Source organism: Gordionus sp. m RMFG-2023, chromosome 1 (assembly GCF_954871325.1).
Source record: "Gordionus sp. m RMFG-2023 chromosome 1, tfGorSpeb1-WG-v2, whole genome shotgun sequence".
NCBI lineage: Eukaryota > Metazoa > Nematomorpha > Gordioida > Chordodea > Parachordodidae > Gordionus > Gordionus sp. m RMFG-2023.
In genome coordinates, this window is record NC_088775.1 from 57,672,958 (window position 1) to 57,693,227 (window position 20,270).

At 26.6% G+C, this 20,270-nt stretch overlaps 1 protein-coding gene across 3 annotated transcripts in view; it reads left to right on the forward strand.

Annotated features, from left to right (window-relative positions):
* The window catches only part of LOC135923033 (ras-related GTP-binding protein C-like), a 100,915-nt gene that overhangs the window by 58,799 nt on the left and 21,846 nt on the right, over positions 1-20,270 (forward strand). For 2 of the 3 annotated variants that reach the window (XM_065457625.1, XM_065457626.1), the window contains exon 8: positions 12,059-12,201. In XM_065457625.1, coding sequence (XP_065313697.1) covers positions 12,059-12,201 — 143 coding nt within the window. Of the gene's footprint in view, positions 1-12,058; positions 12,202-13,382; positions 13,489-20,270 lie in introns of those variants that run through there. The other variant, XM_065457627.1, reaches the window with a different exon arrangement.

Here is a 20,270-nt window from a genome sequence, read left to right on the forward strand (position 1 = left end):
CAAAAATAACGATTATGACAATTGTCACTTTCTATGGTACATCTTCACTGAAATTTTAATTTAACATGTTTACAATATATATTTTTACCCATTTACTTCAAAAAAGTTCAAAAATAACGATTATGACAAAAATTTTAATTTAACATGTTTACAATATATATTTTTACCCATTTGCTTCAAAAAAAGTTAAAAAATAACGTTTATGACAATTGTCACTAGAGATCTGCAAAGTTAGGCCCGAGTCCATCGGGCCTAATTTTAGTTAAAATAATCGGGTTCGGGCCGGGCCTAATATTTTAAAAAAAATTCGGGCCGGGTCGGGTCGGATTTTGGATATTTTTTTAAATATATCTAAATTTATCAATTTTATATTGAATTTTTTATGTCAAATAAAAATATTTGATTTTATTTATTGAAACTAAACTACATATAATATATGTCTTTTATTTTGAGTAATTATAAAGATTAATTTCTATATTTAAATAAATTCGGGCCTGGCTAGTTCGGTAAATTTTTTTAAAAAAAATTTCGGGTTCGGGCCGGGCCGGCAAAACTTTTTAAAAAATTTCAGGCCGGGCCGGGCTTGAAAAATTAGGCCCGATGCAGATCACTTATTGTCACTCTTCTATGGCACATCTTCACTGAATTTATTTTAACATCTTTACAATATATGTTTTTACCTATTTACTTTAAAAAAATTCAAAAAAGTTAAAAAATAACGATTATGACAATTGTCACATATCTATTACGTCAAAAAATTTCAAAAAACTTTAGAAATAACGATTATGACAATTGTCACTTATCTAGGGTACAACTTCACTGAATTTTTACTTAAACGTATTTACAATTTATGTTTTTACCCATTAGCGTCAAAAATAAACAAATATGTTTAAAAATACAGATTATGATATTTATCATTTTTAGAAAGGAACATCATAATTGATTTTATAATTTAACATCTTTATAATATAAATTATATTTTCATCCTTTTCTGTCAAAGATTTCATAAATGTTAAAAAATAACATGACAATTATCACAAAGACGATCATGTAAAATAACTTATAAAAGTTTACTATAAATATTTAAAAATAAAAACTAGTTCTTATACACTTTAAAAATAGCTAATTTTATAAAAATGATAAAAATATATCTATATAAATAAAAGATTTCAACTAAAAAATTGTTTATTTAAATAATATTTACAAAAGAATTAATAAAAAAAGTTTATTAACAAAAAAGAAAAAATCATTTAAAATTCAAATCAAATCAAATTTTGCTTAAAATTTGAGCGTGAAAATCATTAATTAATTGTAACAAAAATGATATTACTTAACTTACATTGCAGCTTATCATTTTTTTATTAAAAGATATCAAATAAATATTAATTTTCATAATCGAAATGGAAAATTTTTAACTTCCGGTGGAAAATTTGAAGTGATAGAACGTTACGATTCAAACATATGATTAAAATCTGCATGTTGCCTAAATGGAAAAAATATATTGAGTATGAATATGGAAATTATCTTCAAGGATGGATATAAACTGATAAGTGATTGTATTTGTACTTTGTATTTTATTTAATCATATATTTCTTATTTTAGGTTTTAAATTTTATTTCTAGAGTACCTTCCCCGTCCCTTTTTTTTAAAATAAATAGGGCCGTAGGTTTTGGGTGTGGGCTGTTCTCTTGGTCCGACCTATCTGTTCTAGCCCACAGACGTTTAAATAATAGTTTATGAACTATTATGCGTACAAGTACGTGCGGCTTGCCCACAAACGTGTGAAGGGCTCCTCATATTTTACTTTATACCTAACTTAAATCTTCCAATTAGATGGAAACCTAGCGTAGCTCTGTTGTACTTACAACGTTGAGAGGGCGTATGCGCTTTATTCCGTATTTTCATAATATATTATAAAATAAAAAATATTAAATTATACATTTCTTTAAAATATAATAAATATTTAAATATAAATAAAATAAATTATTTTACTAAAAATATATAAATAATAATTAATGCTTGTAATTACTATTCACGACTTACTCAAGTTTTAGAAGTCTAAAAAAAAATAATTGTATTGTTAATTAATAATAAAAACTAATTTGAAATCACGACTTGAGTTCACGACTCGAGTTCATAACTCAAGTCAGTTTGGGTCGATTTTTTCTACCCAAAACTTAGACTCAGTTTTCGACTAAGTCGACTCGACTCAGTCGTTTAACAACACTAGGTAGGTCTATAAGTCGAAAGGCTTGGTAATACAAAAGGCTAAAAAATAATATTGATAAAAATAACAAAGAAAATGATGATTGATTTATTGCTTTTATTAGAGAAAAAATATTATAATAACATTACAATATTTAAAATATGGAAATTTTAAGATCTTTTCAATTTTTTTATTAATTCTTTGAAATAATTTACGGTTTTTAAAAATTAATTTTATTATATTAATTTTTAAATTTATATTTTTAATTAACCCTTTCGCGCCCATGGATAACTTTTGGAATCATAATTTTTCAATAAAATTTATATGCATTAAAAATGGCCACTGATAATTTTTTGAAATCATATTTTTAATTTTTAATATTTGCTCTTTCGTATTTTATCACTAACTCTTTTGTTTCATATGTTATTATTAGTGATGTTAAAAGTTACTTTTGAAACATAACTAGTTACAGTTACTAGTTACATTGGTAAAAACATAACTAGTTATAGTTACTAGTTACATTTTTAGAAAAGTAACTAGTTATTAGTTACAGTTATTTTCATAAGTAACTAGTTACTTACTTTATACATCCTTCATATGCACATTATATATTTATTGAATGCATTTATTTAATATAAAAAAAATTAGGATAAACAAAGTATAATCAGTTATTTAAAATAATATACAATTTATTTATATAAAAAAATATCGCAAAATTGAATATTTACATCGATTATAAAAATATATATTTGCATTGAAAAAAAAACATTTATTTTTCATAAAAATTAGAATCTAATAAATGTTTATTTGCTTTCAACAACAAATTAATTTCAAAGTTATTATCTAGGAGACGTGCTCGTTTATCTCCAAAAATGAGCCTACCTAGACTGAATAAGCGCTCTACGGGAGCACTTGATGTTAGAACAACATTATATTTAATAAAGAGTAATTTTAACTTTGGAAAATCGTTATATAAAGAAAAAGTGTTGTTATTAGATTTGATAAAGTTTTCTATAAGTTCATTATCCAGAATATTTTGGCGCTTTAGGTCAAAAAATCTAACTACACATCAAGTGATGTTGGTTTTGAGCATGATTCATTCGTCAAGGATTCACTTTGAGGTATTAAGGTATTTATTAAATTTAAAATTTCCTCCTTTTTTGCTTTATTCCTTTCTTGCCTTATTCCTTTCTTGCCTAATCCAAGGCCAGTCAGTTTTAAATAAAGGGTGAAGAATTGCAGCAATGATGTTGTCATTATCATAAAGATTATTAAACCTATAACATGATATTATTAATTTATAAATAATTATTTGATTTTAGTTACCTTTTTTCAATACTAGCTAATATAGTATCCTTTAGAGGTTGACAATATTTTAATCCCTGCACATCTGCCATACATATAAGTATTTGTGTTATTGTTGGGAACAATCAAACATTTTCACAAAATTTTAAATTAATAAATTTAATTTAAAATTAATTTATCACAACATATTAAAAATAAAATTAATTATTTGAATATATCTTTAAAAGTAACTAGTTACTTTTGGCAGTTACATTTCAAAAATTTTAACTAGTTACAGTTACTAGTTACAATTTTAAAAATATAACTAGTTACAGTTATTTTTTAGCCAAAATGTAACTAGTTACATCACTAGTTATTATATCATATTATAGTTTTAAAAAATCAATTTTTTCTTACCATTTTCGCGCCAAAATTTTAATTCATTTTTTCGGTTATCAAAACTTGCTAAAAATATAAGTAATAATTTTATTAATAATATATATATATATTAATATTTTTATATAAAAATTATCATCTTTTTAAACATTTTAGGTGCTGGAATTTGAGCATAGTCATTTCTTATGCACTTAAATATTTTTTATCAATAAATGGGAATTTTAGCCCAAATTATTTAGGATATTTAGATTTAGGGTTAAAACGGAAGTGGGGAAGGGGGGGGGGTAATCAGATTATATTTTGATAATAGTTAACTGAATTGATTATTTAATGTCTAATAGTTTTCTTGGATATAGAGAGAGGTCCTAATTAATATTATATATATTTAACATGTAATAATATGAGATACTTTTTAATCACTATGTAGATATGACTACACTTATCCCTGAGGGTGATATTTCTGAAGCTGATATAGAGAGCTTAGATGAAGAAGACAATTATTATCCTTTGCTAGGAGATGATTTGCCAACCTCATCTTATATTACAAATGAACTAGGTCTTGAATTGGAGGATATAATCGAAGATACTACTATAGCTAAAATAAAAGATAACCATCTTTGGTCTAAGAAAGACATTGGAAACATGAATACAGAATTTACTCCTATGATGGAAATTCCTGAACCAGGTTCAACTCCTATAACCTATTTTCGTAAATTTTTGGACAACCAAATGATCAGCAATTTTGTATCAGAAACAAATATTTATTTCTTCCAATGTTGTGGAAAATCTATAATGAAATTGAAAAATTTATTGGAATACATTTTTATACTAGCTTAGTTAAGATGCCTTCTATATGGCAGTATTGGTCGGTTGAGACATCTATTCCACAAGTATCAGAAACTATGTCCCGCAATCGTTTTCTTATGATCCGAAAATTTTTCCATATTAATAATAACAAAAATATGTTAAATAGAGAAGATAAAGGTTACGATTCAAAATTCAACTTTTCATATGCCAGCTAAAAAAAAAATTTCAAAAAAATTCAACTCGAAGAGAAGTTAGCTGTAGACGAATTCATAATTCCTTTCAAGAAGCGCCCTAAATTAAGACAATACATTAAACCGAAGCCCCATAGATGGGGGATAAAAGTGTTTGCCCTATGTGGCTCTTCTGGATTTATGTATGATTTTGAAATTTACCAGGGAAAGTTTACTAATACTATAAAATCATATTTAGGTATCAGTGGAGATATCGTACTTCGCCTCTCTGAAATAATACCATCAAATAAAAACCATAAATTATATATGGGAATTTTTTTTCCTCATACCAATTATTTATTATTCTTAAAAAAAGGGATATTTGGTGTCCGGAACCGTAAGTATCAGGATGCGCACTTAAAAACGATAAGGCTTTAAAAAAAGGAAGGAAGAGGCGCTGTAGATTATAAAAGTGAAAAAAACGGTATTATTATCTGCAAATGGCAGGACAACAAAGCTGTTATTACAATATCTAATTTTATAGGTGTTTTACCTACGACCAATAAACGATGGTCTGTATCGGACAAAACCTTTATAAATGTAGAAATGCCCGCTATAATTATAAACTATGAGGGAATGGGTGGAGTAGATCTTCACGATATGATGGTGGAGTTATATAGGACAGATATTAAATGGAAAAGATATTATATGCGAATGGTTTTCTATTTATTGGATTCTTGTGTAATAAATGCATGGCTCCTTTATAGACGCCATATGAAAGCAAATAATATCAAATTTATGACATTATTGGTATTTAAATCTCAAATAGCAAAAGGGCTGATGCTAGCAGGAAAGGATAATAACAAGAAGACTAGAAGACCTTCCAGTATAGTTGTAAAGAGAAGAAAAGCCATAAATTTTGACCCCATAGCGGATATAAGATATGACCAACTAGGTCATTTCCCAAAGCCCGTAACAATTAAACAAAGGTGCAAGTATTGCGTAGATGCATATTCAAGAATTATGTGTCAAAAGTCTAATATTTATTTATGTTTAAATAATAAACGAAATTGTTATTTGTCATTTCATATAAAATAAAATAAAATGAACTTGCATTTTGCCCATTGATGACATTTGGAATCATTGAATATTTTTTGATAGAAATACTCGAAATAAGTTTTTTTGATAAAAATGTGTAATTTGTGTCTATAATAAGTATCTCTTAAAAAAAAAAATTTTTTCATCGAGGGAAAAAAAGTCGGGCGCGAAAGGGTAAGAATATTTGGTTATGATTTTATATATTAAGTAAGTATAAATATATTGTAATTACTTGATAAAGAAGTAAATGAGAAACATAAATTTTTTAAGGTATTTTTAATTTGAGAAAGCATTTAAGAGGGGAAAGGCTAACATCTTAAACGTAATTTTGAATATAATTATATCATTGAACTCAGAATTTAATTCTCTATCCAAAACCGCTTAGATGTATTTTTTTACGTTTCCGGTTCACAAAATAAATTTTTTGTCGCGAAAGACATTTATAGGGGAAAGGCTAACATTTTAAAAGTAATTTTGAATATATTTATATCATAGAACTCAGAATTTAATTCTCTATCCAAAACAGCTTAGATGTATTTTTTTACGTTTCCGGTTCACAAAATAATTTTTATGTCGCGAAAGCATTTTAACGGGGAAAGGCTAACATCTTAAACGTAATTTTGAATATAATTATGAACTCAGAATTTAATTCTCTACCGCGTAGATGTATTTTTTTACGCCTTTCCCCGTTAAAATGCTTTCGCGACAAAAAATTTATTTTGTGAACCGGAAACGTAAAAAAATACATCTAAGCCCCTTTGAATAGAGAATTAAATTATGAGTTCAATGATATAATTATATTCAAAATTACGTTTAAGATGTTAGCCTTTCCCCTTAAAATGCTTTCGCGACAAAAAAATTATTTTGTGAACCGGAAACGTAAAAAAATACATCTAAGCGGTTTGATAAAGAATTAAAATCTGAGTTCAAGATTATAATTATATTCAAAATTACGTTTAAGATGTTAGCCTTTCCCCGTTTAAATGCTTTCGCGACAAAAAAATTATTTTGTGAACCGGAAACGTAAAAAAATACATCTAAGTGGTTTTGGATAGAGAATTAAATTCTGAGTTCAATGATATAATTATATTCAAAATTACGTTTAAAATGTTAGCCTTTCCCCTCTTAAATGCTTTCTCAAATAACGGTACAAATCGGGTACAAATCAATCCCGTTTTAAAAATTTGAAAAATCTCAAATTTTGAATATCGGGGATGGGGGGCTAACTTCACGCTATAATATAAGGTTTAAAATTTTATTTCCGAAATAAATAATGAAAATAAAGCTTAATTTGAGGCATCATTAGGAAGAGAAAAAAATTCTCTACCATTGTACGTTAAAAAATTTTTTTAAAAAAATAAATTTTGAGTGTTTTTTATTTTTGGCGCCATATCTTTAACGGTCAATAGCTGGAAAACGGTAATAGTATAATCGAGTTTGAAACGGTACAAATCGAGTTTGAAACGGTACAAATCGGGTACAAATCAATCCCGTTTTAAAAATTTGAATATCGGGGGGGGGGGGCTAACTTCAAGCTCTAATATAAGGTTTAAAATTTGATTTCCGAAATAAATAATAAAGATAAAGCTTAATTTAAGACATCATCAGGAAGAGAAAAAATTCTATACCGTTGTACGTTATAAAATTTTTAAAAAAATAAATTTTGAGTGTTTTTTATTTTTGGCGCCATATCTTTAATGGTCAATAGCTGGAAAACGATAATAGTACAAATCGAGTTTGAAACGGTACAAATCAATCCCGTTTTAAAAATTTGAAAAATCTCAAATATTGAATATCGGGGGGGGGGGCTAACTTTACGCTCTAATATAAGGTTTAAAATTTGATTTCCGAAATAAATAATGAAGATAAAACTTAATTTGAGGCATCATTAGGAAGAGAAAAAAATTCTCTATCGTTGTACGTTAAAAAATTTTAAAAAATAAATGTTGAGTGTTTTTTATTTTTGGCGCCATATTGGTCAATAGCTGGAAAACGATATGGTACAAATCGAACTGAAAACGGTACAAATCGGTACAAATCATTCTTTATCGACCTATGCACTTTTTAATTTTAAATTCAAAAGTTGGGGGGCTGTCGTGAAGTTGGCCCCCAATTTTGTTCTTTGAATATCTCAAAAACGGTGATGGTACAAATCGAACTGAAAACGGTACAAATCGGGTACAAATCATACTAACTGATAAACCATTGAAAATCAAAAATTGTGGGCAAACTTCACGGACCTTATACAAAGGTGCGGAAATAATGCCCATACGTTTATAATAGGAATAAAAATACCTGAACATATTTTGGCCTAGTTTTTATAATATTTTTATAATTATTTAACATCGAATTAATAAAATTTTCATTTTTATATTCTTTTGTTAAAAATATTATAATTAAAGCAACGTCTCACGAATCATGATCAGTTATATGAGTAACTATCATATATTTCCCCCTCCACCAGGTTATACTCATATTCACCATATAGGCTTATTTGGTACATAAAATTAATCATTCCCCCCCCTCTCACTAATAGCTTCACCCATCGAGAGGTAGCGCTTGGCTTGTTGCCTATTCAATAGGTTTTTAAATTATCTATCGATTGATACCTCTAATAACCATATATTTATATACTTTAATAAGTTCAATAAGAAATAACTTAAAATATATGGGTCTGTGCTCGGGGTTCATGTCATAGCTGATTAGTCGATTTTAGAGCCAAGTGCCAGGTCTGGGTATTAAACAATTAACAATACTAATATAAGTAATCGAGTTTCATAAAATTTATGTTAACCTGTTGAGTTCACTACTCAAATTCATAACTCGAGTCACGACTTGAGTTTACGACTCAAGTTGGAGAACTCGACTATTTAACAACACTAGGAATAAGTATTGAATCCAATAATTTTCTTGCGTCTGAGGAAATATTTCCTACAGGCCATTGTGATATTTCAGTAATCGCATTAATAATTGCCTCTTCTAACTCCATAAAAGCTGTTAATACTTGATGGCGGAGACTCCATCTCGTTCGACAAGCTTGCAATTTCTTTTTACCTACTGGACAAGGAGTTTCAGAAATGATTATTATTTGACTAGAAATTTGAAAATGGTAGATAAATATTACGCTAAAGAAAACCTGGAATCGAAATTAATTGATAAAATAACTTTGTAGATGAATGTGATAAATAAGTGTAATTAAATATATATTTAATATGAGATAGGAATAAATATTAACAAAAATAAATTAATATAAACAATAATATTTTTGAAAAATATATCCGGCATCTGCATTTTTTTGGCTTCGGAGGGGATTTGCCCCCTGTTCTCTCCCACCGCTATATACGCGCCTGGTCAGATCGGGCGAGCAATTTTTGCTACTTCGAAAAACCCGTTAAGTAAGTTGAATACCGAGTCCGTTGATTTTTATATGTGCTCTTTTTTATATTATATTAGTTATATTTACTAATATACTCTTCCATTTTTATAATATATTATATTAGTTATATTTACTAATATGTTTTTCCTTTCTTTATATTATATTAGTTATATTTACTTAAGTAAAGAAACAATTGAACGATACTTTGATTGATTCAATATTAATCAAATTAACAATCTTGAGTATCAACAACAAAAATTAAAATATAAATGAAGAACTTTGGTGGTTGATCTAAATTAGAAACTCGGCTTTAAATATTTAAAAATGTAAAAAAATATAATATTTTTTAAGAAAAAATTTAAAATAACTTTTTGCGTTACCGTTACTTAAAATAGTTTCGTTATCTTTTTAAAAAAACGAAAGGCGTTTCTTTTCCTAAAAATGATAACGACTTTACTTTCATCGACTTTATTTTATAGCATTTATATTTTGTCATAAATTTGTTTTCGGAGAACGAGAATAAAAATTTTAATAGAGGTAGAATTTAGAAAGTTGAATTTCCATATTATTATATTTAAGGAAATGAACTCTATTACTATGATGAAGGGGTCCGTAAAATATATAAAAATTAGGGATGAAAAACAAACGTTGTTTTTTTGCGTTTTTGTTTTTTTTTTTAAAAAAAAATTTCAATTGCCACAATATTGATATTTTATTGCAAATTGTTTATTCATTCATTTATATTTTAAACTACAATAAATTTAACGATACTAATAAAAGACTTAAGGGCAATAAAACATTCATAAACATTCTTTCATTGAAATATAAATTTGTTGTATTGAATCCCATTTACTTGTTTCTCTAGGAAATTTCAGATATATTTCTTACTGTAAAAAATTAATTAAAATCAGTAGCTTTCCTTAAAAATAAATAGAACAAATAATTAATATGGTAGCTTCTTAATAACTGCACATAAATTTTTACGTAATACCCAAAATAACTTAAACCTTTACTATCATTATTTTCTCCCCTCCTCCTACTACAACAATGATTAGGATATCCTATTCCTATGTATAATGTCGATCTCATGGTATTTATTTATTTTTCCAATTAGTTTTATTTTATTCATTATTTTTAATATAATTTTATCATTCCTTGTTTGTATTATTTATTTCAAATTAGTAGTATTTTCTAATAATGCTTTTATTGTTCTCTGTTTGTAATCATATTTAGTTATTTTCTCATCTTGTTTTGAATTTTTTTTTTTTTTCTATTTCTCGCAAAATCTTTACCTATAACAGGGGCAGGCCGAATTTCAATTTTTTAAAATGATACCCGAACCGGGCAAGGCCTAAATTTTTTATCACTTAATAAATTTCTAGTTTAAAAAAAGAATTAGGATTCAGTAAAATTTTGAGAGTTGTTAGTCCTGTTTTTATGGTAATGCTTCATGATTTTTTTTTCATGTTTATTTAAAACTACAAATTACGGGTAACCAATATTTTAGACGCAATACCAATACAATTGGGTTTTTTATATTGGTTCCCATCCCTATCTGCCAGTATCGAACGTGGGATCTCCGTTTCAAAAGGGAACACTTTGTTACTTCACTATTAAGAGTTTTATTATTTTGTATAAAAATCATGATTATAATACAGCTCAAGAAAATTGCATCTCTCTTTTTTTTTCATAAAGGGGCTTTCAAAATTGGGTATTTATATATACAAGATAAAGTAGATATCAATTAATATAATATTTGATTTTATATGTACAATAGATCATGGATGCATGGCTAAGGTAAGAATTTTATTATTAAATTCAACAGATTTGAAAATTTTATCAATATAATAGTTATACCAATTTTTTTTTGTTATAATTCATATTGTTAATAACAAAATAAAAATTTTCATTCTTATTATTTAAACAAATTTTGGTTTTATCAATATTGATTATAGAAATGTCATTCTGATATTAAATATTTGCATAATGGATAACCATTTTAAAAATTTAAATAAAGTAATATCCAGTTGCTAGCTTTGCTACTGAAAGAGGTTAGAATAGAGGAAGCGATAAGTATGAAGGTATGAGAAGGATCGATGGAACTATATTGGATGATTTTGATAGATTCCATAGTTTGGATGAGGTATTAGGATCAATACAGGTGAAGTCTCAACCAAGAAGCTGATCCCTTGACCATGGAATTGAGAACACTCCACCAGTGCGTTTCCCATTGGTTCTAAAGATGCTGATTGATTCCAATCTGGAGGGGATGCCCACCGATTTTAGTGCAAGAATAATTAAAATATTGCATTTAGTATGCCGTGGGCGGCTTTGGCAAAATCGGTAGTGGACAGTGTCTGTCCTTATTATTAACATTAGTTTCACAATGGTCGCATTGGTAAGACAAAACTATTTCGCAATAATGTTAAAATGCTTTAATTCTTAAAAATACGGGATGAAGAAAAAATAGCGAGAGCGATCTGCTGATGGTGGGAGGAGAAGTTACCAACCCACCCAGATACAGGAAAATGTAAATTACAACTATGATGTGACTAGTTATTTTTGAAAAATAACTTTAATAAGATAACAATAAAAAATAATATTATATTGAATTTTATTAATTATCAAACCTCAAAGTATAATATTATACGAATTAACATTTTGCACCAAGAAGTGATTCATATTTTATGAATCAATATTCATTTTTTTTGCATCTTTTAGGGCTCGGGCATTGAAAAAGTATTTTTGTGCGATGTAGTCAGTAAAATCTATATTGCCACAGATAGCAATCCGGTCGATATGCAAACATATGAACTCTGTTGTGATATGATTGACGTTGTCATCGACTTATCTTGCATTTATGGGTAAATATGATTGTACAATATTTTGTCATTGCTTTTAGATCTAATAATTAACTAGGGTTTTGAATTGAATTGCGCTTGTTCATAGTAAACCGATCCGAATTTAAATTTAAAAACTAAAGATGTACACCGGCAAAACCTAGTTATAAGCTTAAAACTATTACCTCAGCCTTTTTAAAAATATATAGATCAATTATGGTAACATAAATAAATTAATTCCTTTTTTAATGCTTAACGGATTTTCTTTAACGCCCTGTAAAATCAATTATGGTAACATAAATAAATTAATTCATTTTTTTAATGCTTAATGAATTTTCTTTGACGCATGCCTGTAAATTGAGCCGGGCTTAGATTTTCTATTATATAAACAAAACAAATTTTATCGATTCAAAATTTTATTTAAATTGAGCTGACAAATTTAGTCTATTGCAAGATAATGTAAAGGATAAGATTGCATTGATTTTATGTTGATTATGATCATGCTTGTAGTATCTTAATGTTGAATTGGGATTAGCGCCATGCAAAGCTCCTTAAAGTTTAAAAAAACTAGGCTCGATGGTAAATTTCAAAAGAAATTCGGGCTCTGATTTAAATCAAAAAAATTGGTCAGGCTAAAAAGTAAAGTAGAAAATAATGCTTTCGCTTCTATTATTATAATATAATGGTAATTAGAATTTCTCTTTAAGGACAAAGCAATTAGTGATTTTTATTTTATTTAACTTTATAAAATACGCAGTGTTGTTAAACGCTACTTTTAAAAGTAGCGCGCTACCGCTATCGTTTTTAAATGAGTAACGCGCTGATAGCTACTTTTTACGTTATTTTGATTTTTTTTTTAAATATTTTTTACGTAACTTTATTTCCACAAATAAAATATTGGTATAAAAACATGACTATAATTTGTTACATATATATATATAATTTAATTATTATTGCACTTTAATAATAATAACATTTCGGTACTGTCATCCCCAAGTCTAGAGCGACGATCAGAAAGTATAAGCTTTGCCATACTAAATAATCGTTCAGCACTAGCACTTGAAGGAACGCAGTATTAAATTTTATAAACGCACTTTTTATATGAAAAAAATCATCAAAAATATTTAAATGAGTATTTTTAGATTTAAAAAAAGCATCTAGAGGTTCAATAATATTATTATTTATTTCAAAAACGTCTATGGAAGGCCGCGGTTTCTATCTTGCTATAATATTAGTATCGTGGTTAGGCATGACATTTTTTAACGCTACCATCAGCCTATCAAGTTGCCCTTTAGATTCAGTCAAATTAATGTATGGCCAATTTAACTTGAAACTAGGATGAACGATAGCATAGCAGCTATTACATTGTCATCATCATACAGATCTGGAAATTTAATTTATATAAAGCGATTGTATTTATTATAAAAAAAAAATACCTTTTTAATTTTCAAAATTTAAATTTATCTGAGATTTACATTTATAAAAAAATATTAAATAGCATTAAATTATGGTAAATAAAGAAATTTTAAAAATATAATTATTATTCACAAGATAATTAATAATCTATTAATTTTGAATTTTATATTAATATTATAGACTGTGTTGTAAATTAAGCCAATTTAAATTATGGCTAATCAAGCAATAAATCATTCATTTTATATAATTGTATAATAGAAAATAAAAATAAAGTTTTGACCTTTTCTCAATGCCTTTTAGCATAGACTCTACCAGTGGTTGGTATAATTTTAGATTATTGATTATTTTGAGCTTGATAATTAATATACTCAGTGTGGGAACATAATATCCCATGCTCATATTATCTTGCCCTTCTAAGATTTTAAGTGAGGCAGCATAGGCGTAGCCAGGGGGGGGGGCAAGGGGAAATTCCCCCCCCTTCAGAAATTTATCACTTTTTGTAAATATCATTTTTAGCTAATAAAAAATATCCCCCTTAGTCCTCCCCCTACTCCCTGACCCTCAAATATGTATGCATATATTTTAAATAATAATTTGAAAGAAAGAATGTAAAAGTTGATATTTTTTTATAAAACTATTCATCATAATTTATAGATTTTTGGGAAAATAAATTTATAAATATATAAAATGAACCAAAAATGTTTTTTAATAAATGGAATATAAGCCAAAGATAAGTCTTAAGACAGAAGTGAAATGTATTATAATTATTAATAATAGATCCATAAAATTACTAAATAATATAATATATCAAATATAATTATAAAACTATTGATAAAATCAAATCATAAATTAAAAAAATATTAAAGCACAATACAAACAGTAATATTATATGTCGTAGATTTACAGTATATCTAATTATATCTAATTATCAAATGACAATCAAGTAATTTTTACCAATATAGCGAATTATATATTTTACAGAAAACTATAAAATATTGTTAAGGACATCAGAAAATATCTTAAGACATTGTGGGATAAATAATATGAAGATTAAATTTTAATATCATTTTTACTTAAAATAAATAGATGGCGTTAAATAATTGAATGCAAATTGTTGCTATATTTAATATCAAGAGCATTAATTAGTAAAATTTGTTAAATTATTAACTGTAATATATTCTCTAACTGTCAAATATGTCTGTAAAAGTGGAATTTTACCTAGTTTTTATAACTAATTTTATATAATAGAGTAAAATCAACTATATGTCTACCTATTTTTAATAAATAAATTTCTTATAATTGTTTGGAATAAATTATTACTTCTTTAATCCCCCCTTTATGAAAATCCTGGCTACGCCTATGTGAGGCAGCAACATATTGCATAACCTAAAAAATTAAAATGGTTAAATATAATATAAAATTATTTATTAATTAAAAATACTTCAGTATATTCTTTAATAAAAGTATGCTCCTCCACATTAAAATACTGTATTCCTATTTGATCCAATATATAATTCATTTCCATTTTTTTTCTCATCTAGAAACAATACTAAAAGTTTCATAGCATTGTAAACACTATTCCATCTTGTAGTGTTTGGTGTCAATAAATAACGTCCTATTTTTTTTTTGAAAATATCAGACATCTTAGATGACTTATTTTGTTTATTCCAAAGAGCTTGGCATTTAGAAAATGTAGATCTTGATACTCTTTTAAAATCCTCATTTAATAAAGCTTCTTCAGCATCCACTGTAGCAACTAAATTTATGTTGTGGCAGGAACAAAGATGATGGCTAGGTAACATAGAAGAGTTTATTGAAGATCCTATAATATTATAAATTTTATTTTATATTGCTGAAAAATTAAATATAAAATAATTTAAAACCGTCATGAACATCAATTATCTCAAACTCCATTATTTCATCATCCGCTTCCTTTAATTGTTCTCCATCTTCAATATTATTGTCATGAATATTACAAGTATTGTTATTATCTTCACCAAATATTCTATATTTATATCATATTATAAAAAAATTATAATAAATTTAAAACCTGAAAGCCTTCAGGAAATTAGACCCATTATCTGTAATCATCTTACAAACCTTGTTCTGAATTTTGTAAGACATGGTTTCTGAAATAATGTTTGCTAGAATTCATAAGTTTGACAGTCAATTATTCTTTTTAGAGCTAATACTACAGATTTTCGTTTTAGATTTGGATCAATCCAATGTGCGGTCACTCTTAAATAAGCTCTAAAAATATAATATCATATTATAAATCAGAAAATAAATATTTTTACCTTCTATTGTGCGTCCATCTATCTGCTGTTGTACAGATGTGGGAGACATCTGATAGATTTAATATTAAAGATTCTTTCATTTTTTTAAAGCTATCCAAAATTCTTGCCATCAATGTCTGCCGGCAAAATATCTTGGTACTTAGAGAAAAAGTGTTTATCATATAAAAGAACCATTATCCACCAAGGATAATGGTTGAACACTATCTATTATAAAGTTCATGATGACTTTGTCATCCAATTTTTAGATACACCTGGTGTTGATGAATCCAAATTGCTTAATTTTGTTTGAATTAAATTTGATTTGGAAGTGGATGTATCTTCTTCCATTACCCCAAAACTTTTGAGATATTTTTCAATCTCTTTATAATTTGAGGTGTGAACAGTCTAAAATTATAACAGTAATACTTAGAATAAAAATTATGTAGAAGATAAGTACATAAAAATGATTGAAATAACTATTTTAAAATGTTTTAAATAGTTTAAATTTATGAATATATAAAAAAAATGATTGGTCTTTGATTTAAATTTATTTTAATAATTAAGGATTAGCCTACACATTGATATTAAATTTGTTTAATATATTACCTTTAAATGTTTTTTCAAATTAAGGCTGCTTGTATGATTTGAGGATAAAATTTTGCGCCATATCTTGCATCGAAACCGATATCCAGTAGTAATTTTTCTTCAGTATTTTTTGAATTTTGGGAAAGGATAATCTATATTTTTCCATTTTCCAAAGAAATTTCGCTATCTTCAACAATCTCACACATTTTTATGATTTATAATGTATATTTTTAAATTTCAAAATTAAATAAAATAAAAGGATTATAATTTTAGATTTAATAAAAAATATATTTTAATAATTTTTAGATGTATTTATTATGGCGCTACTTCGCTACTTTCTAAATTAGTAGCGAGCTACCGCTATCGCTATTTTCTAAAAAAGTAGCCCGCTAAAGCTACCGCTACTGAAAAAAGTAGTGCGCTATTTTAACAACACTGAAAATACGTTTAATTTATATTTTTCAATTAATAATCGGGCCTAAAAGAATAATAATAATTTGGACTAAGATCCAGTCTTAAAATCAATACTTAAAGCAGCTATTGAAAGTAGTGCACAACATTTTTTGAATAGCGAAAGAAAGTATTAAGAATATTTATATCGAATAAATAAAATGGATATCTTTTAAAAAATTAATTTTCCCACCTTTAACCTCTTGCTTTTATTAATATATTTAGAATTAGAGAGGGACACAATAATTACAGGTGCTAATTCGTAAATTGGCTCAGGAGCTGTGATTTCATCTTCGTTAGTCGCAACATTTAAAACAAGATCACCGAATATAATGAGAGCAGCTCACTTATTAAGTTTTTTTGCTGAAATTTCCGACGAGAATAATTATAATCATGATATAATTATGAATATTATTGATTATATAACTAATTTTTTGAGATCATCAGTATCAGGCCCTCATTATATTTAAAGAGCTTCCTCTTTTAAAACAAGCCCATTTTTATATCTCTATTATTTCCAGTTCACCGTTGAGAGACTATTTAGTTTAGCAAAGGATGTTTTAGAGAAAAATATGTTCTTTGCAAATAAAAATTCTCTTAAATGCTAATACAAAATTGATTATTTAAAATTATATATATTTCATTTTTTTTATGAAAATCCTTTATTGTGTAGAATTTATATTTCAAATTTTAATAAAAATCCATTTGCGATTATTAAAAAAAAATATATAATTGAGATTGCATTATTTTAGTTATTAGCTCTTAATAAAAATAAAGCTATAACGTACTCTCTTTTTTAAGAAAGTAGAGAACACTAATTTTTTGAGGAGAATATTTGTAGCTATACTATAACAAGATAGCTTAAGATTAATAAATATCTTGGGCAGGGCTTGCCCTTAAAAATAATAAATAGTTATAATTCATTTTTTTTAGCCCTGCCCTAAATCCCGAGCCCAGTCCGAAATTTTTAATTGAAAATACCAAGGATTGAAACCGAATCTGGTTAAACCCGCTTTTTTGGTGAACCCTAACCTAAGCCAGAACTCTCTTTAAATATTTCTCCTGAACCCGAACTAAAAATATAAACCAATTCGGTCTGGGTTCAATAAGTTTTTAAATATTATATTTTTAATCTTATAAATATGTTTTTAATTAATTTTTTAAATTAAATATTACTATTTTATTTAAAAGGCTTAATTGTATTTAAAAAATTTTCACATCAATCACCTTTATTTCCTTCTTATTAGCTTATATTTTCTACAATCAAATATTTGAAAAATCTTCAAGCTAGAATATAAAAAATATTATTAGAAGTGATGAAAACTTAAATTTCTGCAGAAAAAATTTATAGCATAACCTGTGATGATGGTAGAAATATGGTTAAATCTATTCGATAACTAAATATCAACAGATTTTTGGGGAGGTTGAACATTGACAATTCTCCTGATGATGCCTTTCTTAGCTCTTTAGAGACTTAATTTCACAATTTTCAAAGCCCTTCAATATTAGACCCCATGGAAAGATTTTAGAATGTGATTCGAGTTTATGGCATTCAAAGCGCTGCTTATATCCTACAATTGATATTGAAGATGAATTTAAGGAAGATTACAATTTCGGTCATATCAATGGCCATGTTAATTAATAAAAAACTAAGAATGCTTACAGTTTCAAAGCTTATAAAAGTTACAATTAGTTAAAACCAAACTATGATATGCTAAAACAGCTCATTAAGTTAAAAGATTTTTATCAGAATTTTGCTAATTTGGATTAAACTATTATTTTTTGGATTAAACTATTATTTGACAATTGAAGAATGGAGCGAAATAGATGATATATTAAAGATACTGAAACCACTAAAAATATCACCAAAGATTTTGCAGAGCGAGCAATTAACTTTGAGTGGTTTTTAAAATGTTTCTTGGAGATTGAGACTATCGACACTCTTTTTACCAATGTATTAGCAACTAGCATAGTACGGAAACATGATACCAAAAATGATGTATTTGGATCTTAGATAACATTTTAATAGTAACACTTTTGGCAAAATAACATTTAATAAATTTATGGACGAGAATGCAAAATCGAAGATGTATTAATATTATAGATGATGAAATTACTGTTGATATTGACATGCCATCCCTAATGATGAATTAAACTTCAATATTGGAAGGAATGAAGAAAATCCAGCCTGAAATTGTTAAACTTTCTCAAGTGGCCTTATCAGTTCCAGTCACATAAGGCAGCATGGAAAGATAATTTTCTTCATTAAATTATATTATGACCATATAGATCTAGAATGAACAATAATTTTTTAGAAGGTATATTAATTATACACTTGAATAAGCTTATTAAAATAGATGAATTATGAATATAACTAATGTTATATTATCAGAAGTATCTGGCGAGCTCCTCGGCACACTATGCAATTCCCTTATCAAGCGTGCTTTAAATTCAGCTCATCATGACCACTCTTACTGCTTTTCCAGTTCAAGTCCTAATCAAAAAATTCAGCAGTCGAATTTCAGTCAAAGCAGGATACAAAAGCAGGATTAAATCAAATTTTCATTGCCTTTTTAACTCATTCCCCTCTTGATTTTGTTTTAACTGTAATATAATGTCACTTTATTTGTTATTTCTTATGCATGTTTTATTATATGTTAAATTTATCAAAGTTATTTTATTTTGTATTATCAGATACAACTATTTTATTTATTTATATACATTTTTATTTTGTATAAGTTTATTAAAAAAAAATTTTTATGTCCGACCCGGGCACGAATTTCTTATTCAAGTCTGACCCTAGCCCAATTAAAAATTTTTTTGAATATATCTTAGACAAAACAAAAATTATCAAATGAAAATATTTCATAACTGTTATAACAGATTAATATTCTAGATTTTATGTTCCTAAGTGTATTATATAATATATATTTTATTTAACCTGATAGAATATGATGTATGTAAAATGTAAGTAATAGAGTTTTAATACAAATTACATTCACAGTTGAGTTGTTAAACGCTACTTTTAAAAGTAGCGCGCTACCGCTATCGCTATTTGTTTAAAAAGGTAGCGCGCTACCGCTATCTCTATTTGTCAAAAAAAGTAGCTCGATATTAGTTACTATTAAAAAAAATTTACAAACAAATTTTTTATTTTTTGCTTATAATGTTATTGTATAGTAAATATATAAAAATCAACATTTATAAATAATAAAATATAGTTAGTTTTGATTATAAAAAAATTTATGTAATAAAAATAAATATTTATGTAATTTGTTGCATTTTAATAATAAAATCATTTCAATATTATCATCCCCAAGTCTAGAGCGACGATCAGAAAGTATAAGTTTTGCCTTATTAAATAAT